The sequence below is a fragment of the Oreochromis niloticus genome, linkage group LG18, assembly GCF_001858045.2.
Source record: "Oreochromis niloticus isolate F11D_XX linkage group LG18, O_niloticus_UMD_NMBU, whole genome shotgun sequence".
NCBI lineage: Eukaryota > Metazoa > Chordata > Actinopteri > Cichliformes > Cichlidae > Oreochromis > Oreochromis niloticus.
In genome coordinates this window covers 11106006-11124980 of record NC_031982.2, presented here as the reverse complement: position 1 = coordinate 11124980, position 18975 = coordinate 11106006, and the positions used below count along the sequence as shown (strand labels likewise).

At 42.5% G+C, this 18975-nt stretch overlaps 1 protein-coding gene across 2 annotated transcripts; it reads left to right on the top strand.

Moving 5' to 3' along the window:
- The first annotated feature begins 904 nt into the window (after positions 1-904).
- Positions 905-18506, top strand: LOC102075588 (artemin b). 2 transcript variants are annotated; one of them, XM_005476054.4, is made up of 5 exons: positions 905-1432; positions 2057-2388; positions 14174-14235; positions 16134-16344; positions 16667-18506. In XM_005476054.4, the coding sequence occupies exons 2-5, from the start codon at positions 2262-2264 to the stop codon at positions 17164-17166; spliced, it is 900 nt and encodes a 299-aa protein (XP_005476111.1). In that variant the 5' UTR covers positions 905-1432; positions 2057-2261; the 3' UTR covers positions 17167-18506. The 2 variants fall into 2 exon arrangements, with proteins under 2 accessions (XP_005476111.1, XP_019202900.1); XM_019347355.2 differs by lacking the exon at positions 905-1432 and having other exon boundaries at positions 1484-2388.
- The last annotated feature ends 469 nt before the right edge of the window (positions 18507-18975 follow it).

The following is an 18975-nucleotide window of genomic DNA, read 5'->3' as shown; positions in this document are numbered from 1 at the left end:
CTTCCCTCCTGTTGTTACTGAGCTCATCTTTCTTATCTGATGGTACATTCCTGCATGTCAGGCACCTCAGCTGTGCGCTTTGTTGCCTTGTTGGTTGCTACTATTAATAGTACTGTGGCATAGACCAGGGAACCTCCCTGCATTTGTCTCTGCCTCAGCAGAGTGGGCCTGCAGAGGACAGCTATTTACCCAGTCTTTGTGCTTGGCGGGCCTCAGTGTTTGCCCTGCAGGGAGTGCCTCTGCTTGAGGGCCTTTTCGTGTGAAGGTGGGTGGGTGGGTGGGGTGGGGTAACAGAGAAGAATGGGATAAACCATATAGGATAGAGAAGGAGTGGGAAAGGTGCTTGGTTTGGATTGCAGTGATCAGGGGTCTGGGTAGTGTCACGCGCAGTCCTTTTGCCCATCCTTCAAATGACAAGCCCAGGCCAGGGTAGGACATTTAACATCTGAGGGCATGAGTGAGTGCGTGTACATAATGACGTCCCGTGGGTGCATGTGTGCATGGAAAGATGACAGAAGACTACAGAGGCACAAAGGGTCAGGGAAAGGACCCAACAAGGGATGCAGAAATAGTGCAGGGCAGTGACCAACGTCTTTCGGCCGACTGTCATTTGGGGTCCCAAATGGGGCCCTGTGGATCTACTGTATCACAATTCACCTATGCATGTCTCAGTGTGCGCATTCACGTGGGATATACTGAAACTCTCAACATTTATCAGTCCCGGTGTGTAAACAATGAAGGCCAAGAATCTTCCCGGATTCTTCCACTGGAACAGTTTTCCAGAAACGCTCCATGACCATCCCATATGACAGTCTCCCCCACTCCCCCTCCCTCCCTCCCTGCTCCCAGCGCAGGAACAAAAAGACATCTGAGCCATGCAGATGAGGAACAAAACTCAGAGCACTTTGTGCAGCCGCCACTGCGCTCCAGTTTCACAAAGTCTCTGACAGGGGGAGCGGCGCGCTGTTTTTACGCATAGCCTCCAGTCCAGCAGGCTATTGTAGACATTGTAAAGTAGCCGCGTAGTACATTTGTGGAGAGGACACAGCTCTGATAAATGGATACCTGAGTCCTGAGTAGAAGAGCTTTTACCAAGAGAAAAAACAAGATATGCGCTTTTTGGAGACGCGGACTGTTGCTGCGTAAAGGCGTGACGCATGGATTTTTTTCTTTTTATTTTGAAGTCAGATATTTTGACCGACAGAGGAGAGGTTTTCTCCGTTTGAACTTCAAATTTCAAATCAACCCAAAGCCAAAAGATCCACAAAAAGAAGACAAAAGGGCTTTCCGTGTGATTTTTTTAAACCAAACTGTGACCGCACAGTCTATTCTCGGACGTTTTGTCAAAAGAGACGCAAAGCGTGCTTTGAAAACTTATATAGTCATTAACCATACGAGCTGTTTGGAGACAAGACCGAACAGGTTACTAGAGGTAAGAAGCGGAGAGTCATGCCTGGAAAAACTGGCTTCATTTCATTAAACGCTGGTTTGACGTGTCAGCGGAGACGTAGTACAAGAAGCAGATTGAGGGCAAACATTTCTTGCACTCCTGACTGTTTGACCGACTCTCCTTGCTTTCTCTTTCTCCGCGTTGAATTGTTTGTGTCACCGCAAACAAACTCCCCGCTAATTAAATTTTATATAGGCAGTAACCTGCCAACACCAGTTAGCTGTAGAGGTTTATTTTCTTCGTCCTGGGTAGCTGTAACCGCCTGCAAAATGTCTTTCTTGACAAGTCATTCGGTCTCGCATTTCAGACCAGAATATCGTTTCCTTTAAACCGCTTCAGATATTTTGGAGAGGACTTTTTTGTAGAAATAAATATCTTGAAGTTTGAAAAAAGTTTTTTGTTTTTGTTTTTTTTTTAAAAACCCATCACAAATAATACAGAGTAACAAAATAATGGTAACAAAAAGATGGGAAACTGCCCCATCCTTTGGTTATATTTGATTCCATAGTTCAATCAGACTTGAGAGCCATATAAAACGCAATGAACTAACTTAACTCACTGGTTATTACTGTGTATTTACCATCCACTGTCTCTGTTCTTGTTCAGGGTGCTGAGACTCTACAAGAAGCCGTGACAGGACTCCGGCCATAGAAAAAAAAAAAGCATTTTTGGCCCCACATAAAGGAGGAGGAGGAGGCGCTTCTCGCCTTGAAGCTGAGACGTTTTTAGATGGATTCTTTATGTCTGCTTCAGCACCGGAGCAGACGGTCTGCTCTGAACATTTACAAGCCGTGACAGCACGTTACAAAACATGACGCATCGTAGCGTATGGATTGCCAAAAACATGAGCTGCTGCACCCAGCGCGGAAGAAGGAGAAGAAGAAGAAGCGGCTTCCCTGTCCTCTGCGGTGCGGAGCAGGACGCGCGCAGGACAGCTGGTAAGGCGCCATTCAGGGTCCGTGCAAAGTTGCTCGAGAAGTGATTTAAGACTTTGTCACAGCCGTTTAGAGTGATGGTGCTAATATCTTTATGCTTGCTGTAAAAGCAGTAAAAGGGCCTCTTGTCTTCGTGTTTGCTGTGACAACACTGAAATGATCGTTTGATGTTTGATTTGCTTTCACCTCAGCCGCTCTCAAACCTCCCCTCACGCACCTGCCAGCTGCTTTGGACTCCTCTGACTCTCAGGATCACTGTGACCTGGATTCAGAGCTGGGCTTCATTCACTGTTTATTGAGAGGGCATTAATGAAACGCAGTCTCGTAGGAGGGTAGTGGATGTGTTTGTTCCTGTGGTGCTTATAAAGTTAAGTTATATGAGTTATAGTCAGAAGTGTTTACAAGGTGCCAGAAGGGGAAGGGGGGCCTCGGAACTGCGGAAAAATATAAATCAAAGGAACTGTGGTTTTATAGGTGTGTGTGTATTCTCAAAGAGAGGACAGCGGCAGTCAGAAGTCTTCCAGTGTGATCCCCTTCTGTGGTGGGCTGCAAATCTAAATATCAAAGTGCTGATTACGCACATACAGAGACAGAAAGAGAGAGAGAGAGAGAGGCATACAGATGCGTGTGTTCTCTAACTTTCCAGAGGCTTTGAGGGGATCATGGCCAGATGAAGTCTTTAAGCTTCAGGTGTTGTGACATTCAGGGTATTTCGTGTTGATCACTCTGGCTTTACCGCTGTGTTTCTGGATCTATTTCAACTTTAATCTGTATTCTTCTCGTTCATTGCATTCAGACTTTCAGCATCCGGTGATTTCCCTCCTGAAATGTCAAGATTTGTCTGCTCAAAGATGTGAAAAGAAAGCTTGATGATGACTAACTGACTCACACATTTGTACATGAACTTTCATGCTTACTCTCTGACTCAATGACCCTGTGACTCATTCAGTCATATACATACAATGTCTCTCTCACACACACTCACACACGCTGATGAGGCCCATTTGGAGGGAGGCGGGCCTCTGATGTTCAGAGCCACTGAGAGAGTCAGCACTGTTTTCTCCATTTTTCTCATCTCAGCACTCGATGAATCTCTGTGTCCAGGCGCTTTGGCATCACCTGAGACATGTCACACGTCCCCAGCAGGCGTCGCTCGCTGAATTTCTGTAAAGCCTGTGAAAACTTGTCATGCCGTTGAAACGGCCTTGTTTTTTACTTTACTCTGGATTGTTTTAAAATCTCCAGTTTGTTCTCAGGAGGAACCTGAGGGTATGGCCTCCGCTTCAGGCATCTCACACTCCCCCGTCACGCTGCCACAGCTTTCACTTCCTCCAGTCAAAGGTCACGGGGGTCAGTGGCCCCGCTGAGGGTCAGGTACAGCCGGCCGGCATGTTCTCTTTACCAGCAGCCTGCTGATGTGTGGTCTGGCTTGTTTTAACTGGCATGTGGCTTTTGCAAGAGTTAGTGTGGCGTTTGTTGGTGTTACAGTGTTAACTCTTTCTTAATCTGACGCCAGCCGGGGTCACAGAGGAGCCACTCAAACTCTCATAATCAAAACTAAAACACGAGTTAATTTAAATAAAAGCATCCTCGTTGATAGACTTGGATCCGCTATGACACTATTTGTCTTCCCCTCTGGTTTTATTACTCACTAAGCCTTCATACGCAGGGCCTGATACCTCAGTTATTACGTGGTGTGTTTAATTTAATATTCTGGGACATATTGAGGATAAAAACACTCATATCTTTTTTTTTCTTTAAAGCAAGATTGCATCTCTCAGGTTTGCCAAAAAAAACATAACCTCTGCTTCTCCTGACAATCAAGGGGAATGAAGTGATGAAAACAGCAGAAGGTAGGGGGAACATTCAGTCACTTCTGAAGGTTTAGACAAAAAAAAGTCCCACAAAGTTTAGAGCAGAGTTGTTTTAAGGGGGGGACTTTAAACAAAGTAACCATAAAACTTATAAACTGATCATACTGACAATTTTTAACATCACACATTTGTCTCACCAGGCAAAACCTGTTAACTTTAAAGCAAGCTTTAAAGCAGATGAGAACTCAACAATTCAGCCCAAATAACTAATATTTATTAAATATTGATCATTGGAACAGCATCCATCAGCACATAGAGGTTATTCTGAACATCCTGCTTCTCATAGGTTCAGTTTGTTTGAAAATAAATCTTTCATTACAGCATGCGTGCTTTAAATCGAGCTGCTCAGATTGGAACGACTGATAGAAAACTGACACTCATGTTTACCTTTCAGAAGGGCATCATGAGGATGACGTAACACTGTTTGTTATCAAATTAATGATAGATTTGGTGAAATTCAGTAAAGTTTACTCACCAAGCCACTGAACTATTAGATGATTAGAATTTTTTGTATGCCTTCAAGTCAAAGGTTAAAAAGTAAATGCCTCCAAATAAGAACTCACGTTGTACGTCTGTCGTGGGAATTTAAAAAGAAACGTGATTGCAAAGTAATTAAACTATGACCAAATACCTTTTACGCCTAATCGTCTGATAATGTGTTGCTGTATATTTCCTGGATTAGTCATATTGACAACACGAGAGATTAAAAAGTAGATAAAGCCCAGAGCCTTGTGCTTTTAAGAATAAAAAAGCCGATTCCCATCACAAACAGTGAAACCTACTCATTGTTCACTGAGCACATTAATCTGACTGACTTCAGATTAAAGCATTTTATTCGTTCCACAGCAACACTGATGCAGTGCAATATTCAAGCAATACACCAGACCACAATCTTTTCAGATTAATGGACATCCGTCAGTAAAAGATGGATGCGTGCTCTGCGCAGGGAGGCTTGTCTTCGTCTGCGCCTCTGCTTCAGTGTGTGTAACGTTACTCTGGCTGTTTTGTCCCAGCACTAATGGAGAGAGCGCAGGGAGAGAGATTGATTATGCAACGTGAAGTGCCACAGGGCAACTTCAATCTGGAAGTGCTTAGAGTACGCAGCGAACCACAGTGATTCCTTCAGGGCAAATTGAAGGAGGCATGATCTGACATAAAGGAATTTCAATTTGTTAGATGTATTCCTTCAGACAAATGCTTCCCATGCTACTTCTGTTTTCTGTGTCCCTGCTTTCGTAGCGCTGGACAATCTCGTGTAACTACGCAGGGGGAATTACTCCTTTCTGTGATCTCGGATTGTTTTCTTGTTGTCGAGCACTTTGGCTTTTTTCAAGTTCAAACACTTTAAATTATTTAGAACAAAGCAAAAGTTAATACGTTTGGAGCCGCTGATGAAACATAAAGCTTAACCTCTGTGCTTATCGTAAAATCTCCCCCTTAAAACAACTTTTTCTCCAAATACTGAAGAATGTTAACTAGCCCAGCGCCGTGTTTGTGTCTCTGAGAGTGCTTTTTGATACAATAAGCTGTATTCTCCTGAAATTAGCAGGTCAGATTCATTAATCATAGCGTCTGAGGGCCGCTTTGAACTATCAGGCCAGGTCATTAGAGCCAGCCTGTCTGGGGTGAGAGAGGGTGACACGGAAACACTTTGGAGAGCGCTGCTTCAACCAGACCCAAGACACACTAATAATGACCTGCGTTTGTGTGTGTGTACGCGCACATGCGCGTGTGTGTGTGTGTGTGTGTGTGTGTGTGTGTGTGAGAGAGAGAGAGAGAGCGAGAGAGAAAGAAAGAGAGAGTGTGTGTGTCACTTATAACCACTTTTCTGAGAGCTATTCTCAGGCACAGTGTGGGCTTAATTTGAAGAAATAACAACATGAGATTGGAACAAGAAAAGGTTGCAAGGGTGGTGGAGGGGGGGGGATTGTGGGAGAAGAAATTTCAGAGTGGGTGTGTGCATGTGTGTGTGATTTGAACTGCCAGTCTTTCCTGGAAATATAAGCTTTACAGTGTTTTGGCAGGGGGGAAAAAGGAGTTTATGCATGTGTGCGTGTGCGTGTGCGTGTGTGTTTTCTATCTATTCCTGTCCATCCCTCTCTGTTCTCCCCCGCTGTCCTTTCTGCGGCCTTTTAAGCGCTGCCGTCCTCACAAACACCGGAAAGTGAAATCCTATCCTCCGATCATCGCTCCAGCATAGCTAAAATGTGTTCCCATTTAAGGTGAGGCTCAACCAACGGCTCTCTGTGTGGCTTCCTTTTAAAACCAACTTAATCAGGCAGGAATTTGGGTTATTAGGGTCAGGGACACTGGGAAACAGCTTTAGTGAGAAGCAAAGTGAAGGGAAGCGAGACGGTGAGGACACAGATGTGTCGCATCAGCTGTTGCTGTCTTTAACTCATGGGAAAGCAGGCGGTGCGCTGAGAAAGGTGGTGTCCCGTCTAATTTACCTGATCGGGTCGCGAGACGCTTACAGGTCTGATGCATTGTGGGTTTCTGCGTGGATAATTAGCGATAACTACGCTTTAGCTAAACTTTCCAGTGACCCTGCACACTTAATCTTGTCTAGAGGCGGTGGTACTAAATTCCAGCTGATGTGGAAAAATCTAGAAGGTTTATATGCTCATTATACCGGAAACCTACTGCAGGCTCGAGTTTTTCTAGCTCTCCTGCTAATTTTAGCAAGGTATTCGCCACTTTAACATCTAAAATTTAGCAACAGATACAAGCAGTGTCAAACACAAGCTATCAGAAAATAATCACATAGATTTTAAATTACTCTATTATTGATTATTTTGGGCTGATTGGGAAACCAGTTGTGTGAGCGACAAAGCAACAGATTTGGACAAACATTAGCATTCGTTCAGTTGTGTTTGTGTCCTGCAAAGTTAGCAACTAAAGGGTGAATTCATTGAAACGGTTAGCTTCTAAAGTAGCAGACATTTCCTTCAGGTGATGAGAACAAAACTGAACTAAAGTAAGAGTGAATGCTGGACATTTTCCCGCCACTTGCAAATAAAAAGCTTTATTCAGCGCGGTTAGCTTAACAAAGCTAAAATAGCCTCTCTGTTGCTTAGCTGAACTATCAAACCGTCAGATCATTTTCTGAAGGTTTGTCACTGTGAATGAACCCTTTACACATTACACGCTGACGTCTGATCCCTTTTCACTACAAAAATATTGAGTAGTGTAGGATGTGACAACATCCGCCATAATTCATAGACTGGGACATGTGCAGCAGCAGATAATAATGGATCAAAACCTCATATCTCAGAGCCTTTTTGCAGCACATACAGATATCTGCAAACACTGATGATACATAGTATTAAAATTATCGTGAATAGTTTTTTTTTGTTAAACCAAATCTTTCTACTTTTTCCTAACATATCAGTAGGTATTACTGTACTTCTGGCTCTTGGAGGCTTTAAACCAGTTTAACAAATCAATGTGCTTTTTCCCCTCATAATGAAATGTAACTGACAGATTTATGCAAACATACAATCAACAGAAACATCAAACGTCCATTGTATGACGAATTTCTCAAAGAAGGTGTAATTAGTAAGGTCTATATAAGGCATGCAAGACATGTAAGAACAAATGGAAGAGTCTGATTTGCATTTCTGAAATTTCACACCGCTGCAATGTGGTCACTTTACATTTTTGGTTGCTTAGTCACACAATACGTCTGATAATTTCCTCTCCGTTGGCTCTGTTACAGCCTCAGCTTTCTGCTTCATTGAGAACATGTTTCCATTCGTGGAGTCAGGTGGCTTTGGCCATTCAAATGACGACAGCGTTCTCTCTCTCTCTCTCTCTAACTCAGTTGCAATAAAGCCATCAGGGCTGCCGCTCAAGGTTAGCGCGTTGGTCGTGGATGACACTTTTATGACCCGCAGAAAAATGCATTTTACCAAGCTTGTGGTGACCCAATGATCCCAGCACTTTGACAGTCTGCCGTAACTCTTTCTGGCAACCTGACCCTAAATGTGTGAGGGCGTTAATCTAGAACTGTTCCACTTCAAACACATTGCTCCCCATGAAAAGTGCTTCATCCCACTTATCCCACCAAGAAACCATTAAACACTTTTTTTTCCTCTGGATTTTCCTCGCTTCGCTTCAGAGAAAACTGCAGGGTCAGTGAAGTAAATCACTTATCACTCAGGTTTACTATTAGACAGCCAATAGGTACGTCTAATGAGGTCCAGGTTGTGGTGTTTAACTGCTCGAGTAAAGAATTTTCTTTTCTGTTCTTTACTTTTCGATCCAGATTAGAGCTCATTGTAGCAGTATCTCTTAAGTTCATGTGGCAAATATGTAAGCAAACAGCTGCCTGTTTACACATAAGGCGATAAGGCTTCTGTCCACGTGATGAATGTAGGAAGCAGGCCTATCAACTATCAAAGAAAAATATTGGGGGACTGAAATTAGGACCTGTCTTTAGCAAGCCGAGTGGTCGCTGGGGCTGGAGAAATCATAGATACATCAAAGGCTACTCTTTTTAAGTATATTAAATCATTTCATTACATAACAATAGTCTCTAAACCGTTCATTTTCTTCTGTTTATCCACCTCAGGGTTGCAGAGAGCTGGAACCTATCCCAGAGTGTAATGCAGAGTACACCCTGGTACAGGTTGCCCGTCTGTTGAAGGGCTACCACGGAGAGACAAACATTCACACTCGCAGTCACACATGCAGCCAATTTAGAATCATGAATTAACCCAACATGTGCTGGAGGAAGCAGGCACAGGGAGAACATACAAACTCCAACCTGCACATTGAAAACCAGGATCTTCTAGCTGTGAAGTGACGGTACTAAACCGCTGTACCACCCATATCTGAAAGCTGTTACCTGTGTAAGAGACTGTCAGACACCTATGGGCTCAGATGTTGTCGCTCAGTTATAAAGATGCAGACAGGGGTTGAGGTCATACGGATTCACTGCTCACCATCCTCCTCCAGGCACTGCGGTGTCCACGCCTCTGATTATCCCGGCCTCCTCTGTGTGGCCTCAAGTATGTGTGCGTGTGTGGGAACTGTGAAAAATTAACAAAAATAGTTCATGTTTCTGTGGCAGGGAAAGGATTACAAGAAAAGACCAACAGGCGGAGAGACTGTACGTGCACACATGTGTGTGTTTCGGGGGGGGGCTATCTGAACCGAGGCATGGGACCTGCTATCTGTTTCTCATTTTAGCGCTGTTCTGTGGTTTTCCAGCAGTGACAGGCCAAGGAGTGGAAACTGGCACTAACGAGCAATTACATCCTGCCTGCCTGCCAGGGATTATGGGATTACAGGCTGACCGGGCTTCAGTCTGCGCTCCCTTTCTGCACTCTCATTTTGTCATTCCCTTGCCTTCCTTGTGTTCGCGCTTATCTTTACTTTCAGACTTCTCCCATTCAGTGGTTCAATTATCTTTTTCTAATTTTTCTTTCCCCTGGAAAGTAACCCATTGTCTATTTTTAATTCTCCTTACTCGTTTGTTCATTATTATCTCATTCTCTTTATCGCTCCTCCTCCTGGCCTTTTCTCCTTTTGACTTCATGGCCGCCTCACATAGTTTAAACATGCTGTCGTTAACCGCTGAAGAGTGAAATTGGTTTAGTCATAAAGGGGAAGAAAGGACACTTATCAAGAGCAAAATACATTTAATGTGCGTGAACTTTTAATAAGAAGGGTGAAAATGAGAAACAAAGGGTAGAGGGTGAGAGTCAGGAGAATGGCACGTTAATGTCTGAGTTTAAGACGTAGCCCCAAATTACAAATTTGTCCCAGAAGACCCAAGTTTTTACTGTTTAACGCCCTGGAGCATCTTGTTGGACAGATTAATGAAAAAAAAAAATGAAAATCCTGTCAACAGCATGTTACAAGCAAGATTAAAGTAAAGTTCACACTGGTTAGATGCATATATGTGGAGCTTTGGGGCACAAGCTGATATTATGCTACCTTTTGGAGGGGACCTCCCCAGATTTCTTGGTGTCTGGTAGTGATCAGGCGGCTCTCCTGGTGTTCAGCCTCTTTCTCCTCTTACACTGCAGGTGTCTTTTATTGAGCCAGCGGTGATTTACTGTACTCTTGTTTTTCTCCTCGCTCCTGCAATCAGGCACCGTGGTAGTGACAGGTTAAAGCTGGAGGTCAGAACATTTTACCAGCATTCACACAGCAGAAGAGAGAGCGACTCTAATAGGAAGTTATTATCGGCGTTTGGGTTTTGTGGGGAGACTAAACGCCAGAGAGCTTGGAGCTTTTTTCTTTCTTTACAATAGTGAGAGGTTTATGGAGGCTCTGTGGGTAACGCTCAGGTCTGTAATAGTATACAGTGAACCCACAGATCACTGATCAGTAAAACATCTTTGTGAGTAATAGACAGGAAATCAATGTAATATTTATACGGCCTTACAAATGTAGGGAATAGCTGCAGAAAAGTTCAGGAAAAAAACAGTGTTTGAGACAAATGTGTGACAGATGTGTGAGGTATGTCTCTAATGAGGCTGATTATGACTCAGTAAGTAGAACAGCAGATTCTGCACAGTATGTTTAAATGAGGATTGGGGGGGGGGCTAAATGATTCTTTAGGTTTTATTATCTGTTTCAAATAAGATGGTTGTTTAAACCTTCTATTAAACATGTTTGTATGTGATAGAAAACCATCATCAACTTTCATTTTTCAGACAGAAAAGTGAAATCTAAAGAGAGACATTTTACTGACTAAGCTTATACAGTTGCTTTGTTAAAACCAAATTTTAGATGTTGTGTTCCTCTAAATAAATCCCATATTGCACTCTTATATAATAGAAAAGCATGTTTCTGTGTTGCATCATTTTTGTGGTTTGTATCTTTTGATGCTCATAAAATGAAGGCCCAAATTATCCCAAATTATTCCCTGCTTCAGTTCAGTTAACTGATGTTAGTTTTACACTGGGGTCCTCTTTTCTACAAGCTGGTATCTTTTCTTATATCTTAAATAAATATTCCCCGAACACAGTCCACATCCACCCAGTGCAAGCACTTAAACACCATTTGGAGTAGCTATGCACTCCAGTCCTGTAAGCTCCGCGAGTATTAACTGGCTCTGTCTTTGTGGGTTGCTCTTGCTTCTGGAGGGGTTGCCCACTTAACTAACTGTGAACAACAACCGCACCGCTGAGAAGCAACAATGTAAATGGAAGGTGACAAGAACTCTCTGCTGCAGACATGCAGGCTGATGGACAAACCAAAGCCTTTAATCAGCCAAACAAGGAAGAAACATATGCTTAGCTGTCTAAACACACACACATATACTGTATATATCAGCAAGCTTGTGTCAGTCTGCAGCTCTTCAGGACCTTCAGTGGTGTGCTCTTTCTTATTTCCCCCTCTCTCCACCCCTCAACTCCTCCACCCATCTCATCTCTGAAAAGCCTGGAGGCGTCGGGCTGTAAACAGCTCCACAGAGCCGGCGTGAAATGAACCAGCAGACAGGCCCATGTAGACTCCCAGCTCATTGATCTAAAAAGGGCTAAACACTCCCAGCTGTGGCATTAGGGGTTGAGAATGGCACCTCTCCAGAGACTCGGTGAGGATCTGCAGCCCCGTGTCCCACTTCACACTGCTGTTAGTTTCTAAATAATTTCTAAATCAGCTCAGAGACAGTCGGAGATACAGAGCCCAGGAGCTGGAACGCTTTGGCTTTATGTCGCAGCGGCGGTGTCTGTTTTTCTGGCTGAGTTACGATCAGTTTGTCTCAATGTCCTCTTGTTCCCTCGCCCAACCCTCAGTGTGTGTAACTTCACTTTGCCTGGACTGGATCACCACAGCTGGAACAAGCAGGATTGCATAAATGCACCAACAGGTCTTATCAGGACCTGTGATCCATAACCTTTTGTCAGTCTTCCATCTCACTGCACAGACAGAACTGCTGGGATTCTTTGTGACTGTTAAATAAACATGGTGCGCTGCATATCGGCGAGATCTATAGAGACGTGAACGGTACACGCTAGAATACGCTACAGTGGGCGTGCAGTGTTGCTGTATGTAGTTCAGTGCCAAAGTTACACAAAGCCTCTCAGAGATGATAGATGTGGTTTCAAAGATGTTGGAGGTAATTGTGGGCAGAGTGCTGTTTTAGAAAAAAACATGTTCATGTCAGATTTAAACAAGTCAAGCATACATCGCGCTGAAGTAATTCATTTATTAGCAGGCAAGCGGGGAAATTTCATTTACAAATAGTCACAAAGCGAAAAAATGAATTTAAGCAGAAATACAAAAGAGACAAAGAAGGCAAAGACTAAATGAAAGTGAAAAGTGAAAGGAAAGTGTGGTCTTTAGGTTTTTAAATAAAAATCACTGATTTGGCATCTTGTAGACTAAGCATCACCTGATTATCTCATGTTTTTAACCTAGATTACCTCATGTATTTAACCTTAAATACATCATGTATTTAACCTTGATTACATCATGTATTTAACCTTGATTACCTCATGTTTTTAACCTTGATTACATCATGATTTTTAACATTGATTACCTCATGTTTTTAACCTTGATTACATCATATTTTTAACATTGATTACCTCATGTTTTTAACCCAGATTACATCACATTTCTAACCCAGATTACCTCATATTTCTAACCCAGATTACCTCATTTTTATAACCCCAATTACCTCATGTTTTTAACACTCACCTTGGAATACACAGAAATGTCAATCCTTAATTCTAACCTAAACCTCTATTAATTGAAATGTAATCAAAAATCAATCATACCTGCATTTTTTATCCTAATTAATATAGTTCCTTGCTTTTCCATTCATCATCATTTATCTAATTTGGACAAAATGTTCCTGAAATTTGAACATAAACATTTCCATGATAAATGGGCACCTGCTGACGAAGATCCTGTAATATGATCAAACGCTCCAGAATGGCTACTAATGGACCTTGTGATTACACAGTGTTGTTGATGGCTGTTTCAGAGATCAAGGATGAACACTCAATCTCAATCAACGCTCACGATATATTTGGGTTCTGGTCTAATATTTGGACAAAGAAAGTGATTCCAAGATGCTCCACTGGACTTTCAGAGTGGCAGCTGAGGTGTATATAAAGATTTTATAGTTCATACATGCATGTTCACAGTGCACCAGCCAATCAAATTATTCGCTTAGCCTGTGAACTGGTTATCTTTAAAGCTTCAAAGCAATGTGAGCCCCTGTTTTGGTGTCCGGCTGCCTTTGTTTAGCGTTTTAATGATGTTTTTCTTAAGTACTAAAGCAATATAAGGAAGAAACACCTACAACTTTGTGATAGTCTGATGTTCTCTGAGTTCCCCTTTTGGGAGGCCACAGTTTAACCTGATGACCTCATGTTGCAGGCGCTCCGCAGCCAGCACAATCCTCCACACAGCACGTACTATATATAAACATCTGCATCCGTGACACTTCTTATCACCTGTCCTGCATCTCTGTGGTTTTTGTCTGGGACCTCCGTGAAGTGCTCTTGCCATGCCTGGTTCCCCCTGCTTGTACCTCTGCCACAGGAATAACCCTAAAGAATGCCTTTGACAAGTAAATTGCAGATGCTGGCTTTTGTTGCCGGACTGGGGTTGTTTGCATGGATGTATGAACAGACAAGCCAACACTAGCCACAGTAACTGGCAGCACACACTAGTCTCTTACTGAAGCAGCAACCAAAACATTGTCCTCATGTACTGAGGACGTGATTTATGTGACATGTCGGCTTGCTCAGGGGCCCACGGGCCTGTTTTCTTTTACTGTATCTGGACAATTGTGAATGTATACACACCATATCGCCCGCATGTTGTCCCTTTAGTTTATGTTATCCTTTTCAAAGGATAACATAAAGGTTCTAGGAGAAGGAAAGCTGGGAGACTGAAGCCTTGTTCTTGTTCTTAAATTCCTCTGTCCCTCTCTTTCTTTCCAGGTGGGACCAGATGGAGGATTCGGAGGGCGGATAGACAAGACGTTACTTCTGCAAAGGGCAAGGTTTGTCAGCAGCAAGCACACTCAAACTTACCTCTCCTCCAACTTCTGCCTGTTTTCTCTTCGCCTCCTTCTTTCTGTTCTCCATCTTTTCCACACTCACTTAAATGAAATCCTCCTCTGTGCAAATAAGCTCACCTTATAAGTTTTCAATTCGATTGTGCAGACCGCTATAAATCAGAGGAAGAGTTATGTGCGTGTATAAATTGTTAATGAAATCCATCCCCACCAGACTCAGAAATGAGCTTTTCATGAAGCCCTGTCAGCACCGAAGCTTTCGGTGCTAAATGATAAGCCAGCGGACGGAGCTTGATCCAAGGCGGAAATAAAGCAGAGTTATTTGACTTAAGTATCACTTAAGATGAAACAGGCTTAAGACAAAGTGCTGCTGCAGCTCTTTTGAAGGGCTTATTAAAAAAAACCTGTGTGTTTAAGAAGCTCTTCTGAGTAGAATCTTATTATCTTTATCAGTTTTATATCTGTAAAGCTCCCTGTAAGCTGAGTTTTCTTGTTAGGCAAACTATTCCTCTGGTGTTAACTGCTAATTGTTTGTAATTACACTTCTCTGAAAACTTGCCTAGCTTAGAAACCTTTATATGTCTTATACTGTCTACATGAAAGAATTGTTATACATAGACGGTTTTGTTTTACCAATAGATCCAGCGAGTGTTGCCTGTGAATAAGTTGCCTGTGACACTGAGTATTATTATCACTTCACCTATACGTTATATGCCAACCAGCTTCAATGTGACTTTTGACCATAAAATGATTTTATTTTTATTTTTGAAATGAATGAATAAATAAATAAGACAAAGGTGCAAAACTGACAGAATTATAATAGTGAAAAAACTACTTGTCACACAGTGCACTGTAAATCTCACAAGCCAGACCATTTACAACCTTCTTGTATTTATACCTTTTTTATTTCAGTGTTGTGCAGTAATAGTGCTGAAGTTTGTAGTGTGTGTGTGTGTGTAGTAAAGTATAGTCTACATATCTAAATTGCACAGTGTTTCGTTCCTTACTAAAAATCACCACTCATATTGTCTCTGAAGTTTTGCGTGACCTGATGTTCACACGGTTTAAACCAGGGGTGGGGGAACTCCAGGTCTCAATGGCCGGTGTCGTGCAGGTTTTAGATGCGTCCTTGATCTAACACAGCTGATTTAAATGGCTAAATTACCTCCTCGACATGTCTTGAAATTCTCCAGAGGCCTGGTAATGAACTAATCGTTTGATTCAGGTGTGTTGGTGGTATCAGGGTGATATCTAAAACCTGCAGGACACCGGCCCTTGAGGCCTGGAGTTCCCCACACTTGGTTTAAACATTTCCACAGTAAGAACAACCTCCACAAGCAGAGATGCCGCTTTTTCAGCGTACAATTATGGGTAAAGTAGTTCTTTTCCACGACATCGCAATTAAAAATGTTTTTCCTTGAAATAAGGTTGATAAAACAGACTCGTGGTTTACAGGAGCACAGTCATTGTTCAGTCTGCTTTGGATAGTCACAACAATCCCTATGGAGAATGCATGGGACTTTTGCTTTCAGAGGTAATGAGAGTACTGGCAATTAGAGCCGAATTGTCTGTAAGTTGATATTGTTACCAGTCTATTGGTATCAGTATTTATATTGACTGACAAATGAAAAATAAACTGTAAATAACAGCTGGAAGAAGAACCTTCAACCATGTTATGAGGGTTGACTTTGCATAGTTTGTCCACCAGAGGGCACTCTGCATTTTCCCTGTTGGCAGTGCTGCAAACACAACAACCAGCTGACCAGACCGGAGGACTTTATTAACTATACATAACACATTTTAGGGAAATCTTTTTATGTTTAATGTGTTAGAAAAAGAATATGTATCAAATAAGAACCAACTGACATACTCTGTCTTCTTAGGTGCTGCTGTGGGTGCTCATTGCTTTGCTGCCTCTGGTGGAAGGAGCTCATATGAAAGGTGGTGTTGGTGTGGGATCAGAGTCAGGCCACGCTGTGGGCCTGCTGGGAAACCAGGAGGAGAGACAGCTTCCTGTGACGCTGCCTGAAATGGTGGAGGACAAGGAACAGAAAGAAGACAGTGACCCTTACTCTACTTGGCATCCTCTTTATGGTACTGAAGCTCTTGGGAAAGTGTTTTTGAGTGACTGATAACACTAAAAAGCTCTCTCTATATAGACATGTGCAGTCCATTTACTATATAAGTCATAGCACATAAGCTTTACCGAGCAGTACTAGAATGGAAAGATGGTTGAGAAAGGTCTGAGCCTGCTTTGTGTCTCAGTCCTTCGAATACACTTACACGTGAAGTCATTTTATATTAAAATGCAGACGTGAGATTGTAGATTATTTAAGAAATATACCCCACTGCTCATAATTCTGTAAACTGGTGTTCACTCCCTGCCTACCATGTCCTTTCTTTCCTTCTCTTTCAGACCCTTTTGTAATGGATGAGGTGGATGACCATCCCAGCAGTCGCTGGGTGGGACGCTCACCACGCTCCTCTGACCCCACAGAACCTCAGCCCAAAGGATCATCGAAGAAAAAGAAGAAGAAGAAAGAAAAGGAAGAAGAGACAGAAACAGGGAACAGAAAGGGTAGGGGGAGAAACGGACCCCCGAAGCAAAGCAGCAGGCACTGCCGTGTGGAGAAAAAAGAGATGAGGGTTCGGGACCTAGGACTGGGATTTGATTCGGATGAAATCGTCCTTTTTAAGTTCTGTGTAGGCTCCTGCCAGGCCGAAAGAACAAACTATGACCTGGCACTGAAAGCACTGCTGGAGAATGGCTCGCTGCCTCGACGCACCGCCCGCAAAGTCAGCAGCCACCCCTGCTGCCGGCCCGACCGCTACGAGCCGGTATCGTTCATGGATGCCAAGACCACGTGGAGAACCATCCAGTCGCTCTCTGCCGCCAGCTGCATGTGTATGGGCTGAATTATGAGGAACAGATAAGTGCCCGGGATGGATAAAGCTCAAGAGCCTCTGGCTGGATAGTGTGTGTGTGTGTGTGTCTCTGTGTGTGTGAGGCCCCATGTGTAGGATTTGGCCAGATGGGGGCACTGTCTCACACAGACACAGAGAGCAATAGAGGCCACTTGTTTGCCTCCCTGATACATTTCCTGGTGAAGAGGAAGTGGGCTAGCCGCAGCTGGACATTAAGGGCCAAGGTCAAATCAAGAGACTGAGGGGGAGGTCATTAGGGAACCCCAGTCTGGATACTGTTCCCTCATGAAGAGTGAATTCTTTTTAACCGAATAACCGGTAACCAATGCAGGATACTGAAGCCTGGTTATTATATACAGAGACCTTCCTCATGTGTTTGATTTCATATGGGCGAGACCTGAAGGCTGAAGCTCAAGCGATGTAAAGAAAATTTACAGTTAATGGACTGACGCTGTGTTTCCATTCAGACCATTCGTGCTCGGTGAGAACAGGTCTTTCCACAAGATTCCTTCTCTTCCCGCTCACAGACAGGGACATTACATTGTGTCTTTTCTATGTTCAGGTGAACTCAGCCAAATGGATGCCATGCATCTTCATGTATTACTGTATAAAAGTAAAGTATATTTATTTTGGATAAATTATTATTTATTTATTATGGCTTCATATGAGAGCTGTTTTTATGAACTCTATATTGTAGATAAATATCTATTTATTGCCAAGATTCACTTTCCATGTCGACAGTTACTTGTGCTCGCATACAGTACAACATTATTTTTCTTTTCCAGATGCTGATTTTCACACTTACCTAGAAAACAAAGTCAAACTTTGGCTAAACAGTTTCTTCTAGGCAGAAGTAGATTGGATTTCTAAAAACTGTTTATTGATTTTTTTTTCTATTAAACATAACAATATCCAAGAGGTCAAATTCTTATTTACGTTTCATCCCAGACTAACAGATATTGGGCAAAAATGGACCAACATTGAAACAATGTGGAAGAACTGATAAATATTTAATTTTGTTTACTTTGAGAGCATCTAACATAATTGAGTCTGGTGAGATATCTGTTTTTGTGGTCAGCTTTGTGTTGGAAATAGTTATTTAAACTTTAATGCATACTGTATTGTATGTACAGTGCATAGTGAAGAGGATCCATTATACTTTTCCTTTGCTGTTACATTGGTGGATGCTCAGTTTTAAACACTAAATACTGAGGTTATTGTATGAACAAGTAATCCCAGTGAGCCAAACACTCAACTTCAGACAGTTTGTCGATGTGTTGTCAGAATAGCCCCAGCCTTGATGACTGATGTCAGCCTTTGACCAAGTAACATATTTACCAGTGGCCATGTTTTGTGTCCTACCAGTCCCAGCAATTTTGTGCTGACTAAATGCTCTAAGATATGAACTGAAAGTTATGTTTTATAATGCAATAACTTTGTTTGAAAAAGAAATATCAGAACCAGCTATCGGTTAAATTGTTACCGACCCAGAATTTTAGAACTGGCGCATCCCTGATCTAGACGACAAGACCTTGAAGGTGACTTTTAGTTCTCATTCATACTCTCACTATGTCGCTCTCTCCTTATTAGTATTATTATTGTTGTTATTATGATGATTATAAAGCTTCCTTTATTTTTGTATGTTATTATCCTCTAAGGGAATAAAGTTTTTTATAATATACATCTTGTTAGTGTTACACCTATTATTCAGACTATTCTGTCCAGTTATCCGTACAATGGTTACTGCTGTGAACTAAGGCCACAACTTAATTTGCTGATGAATTATCCTGTAGCGCCACC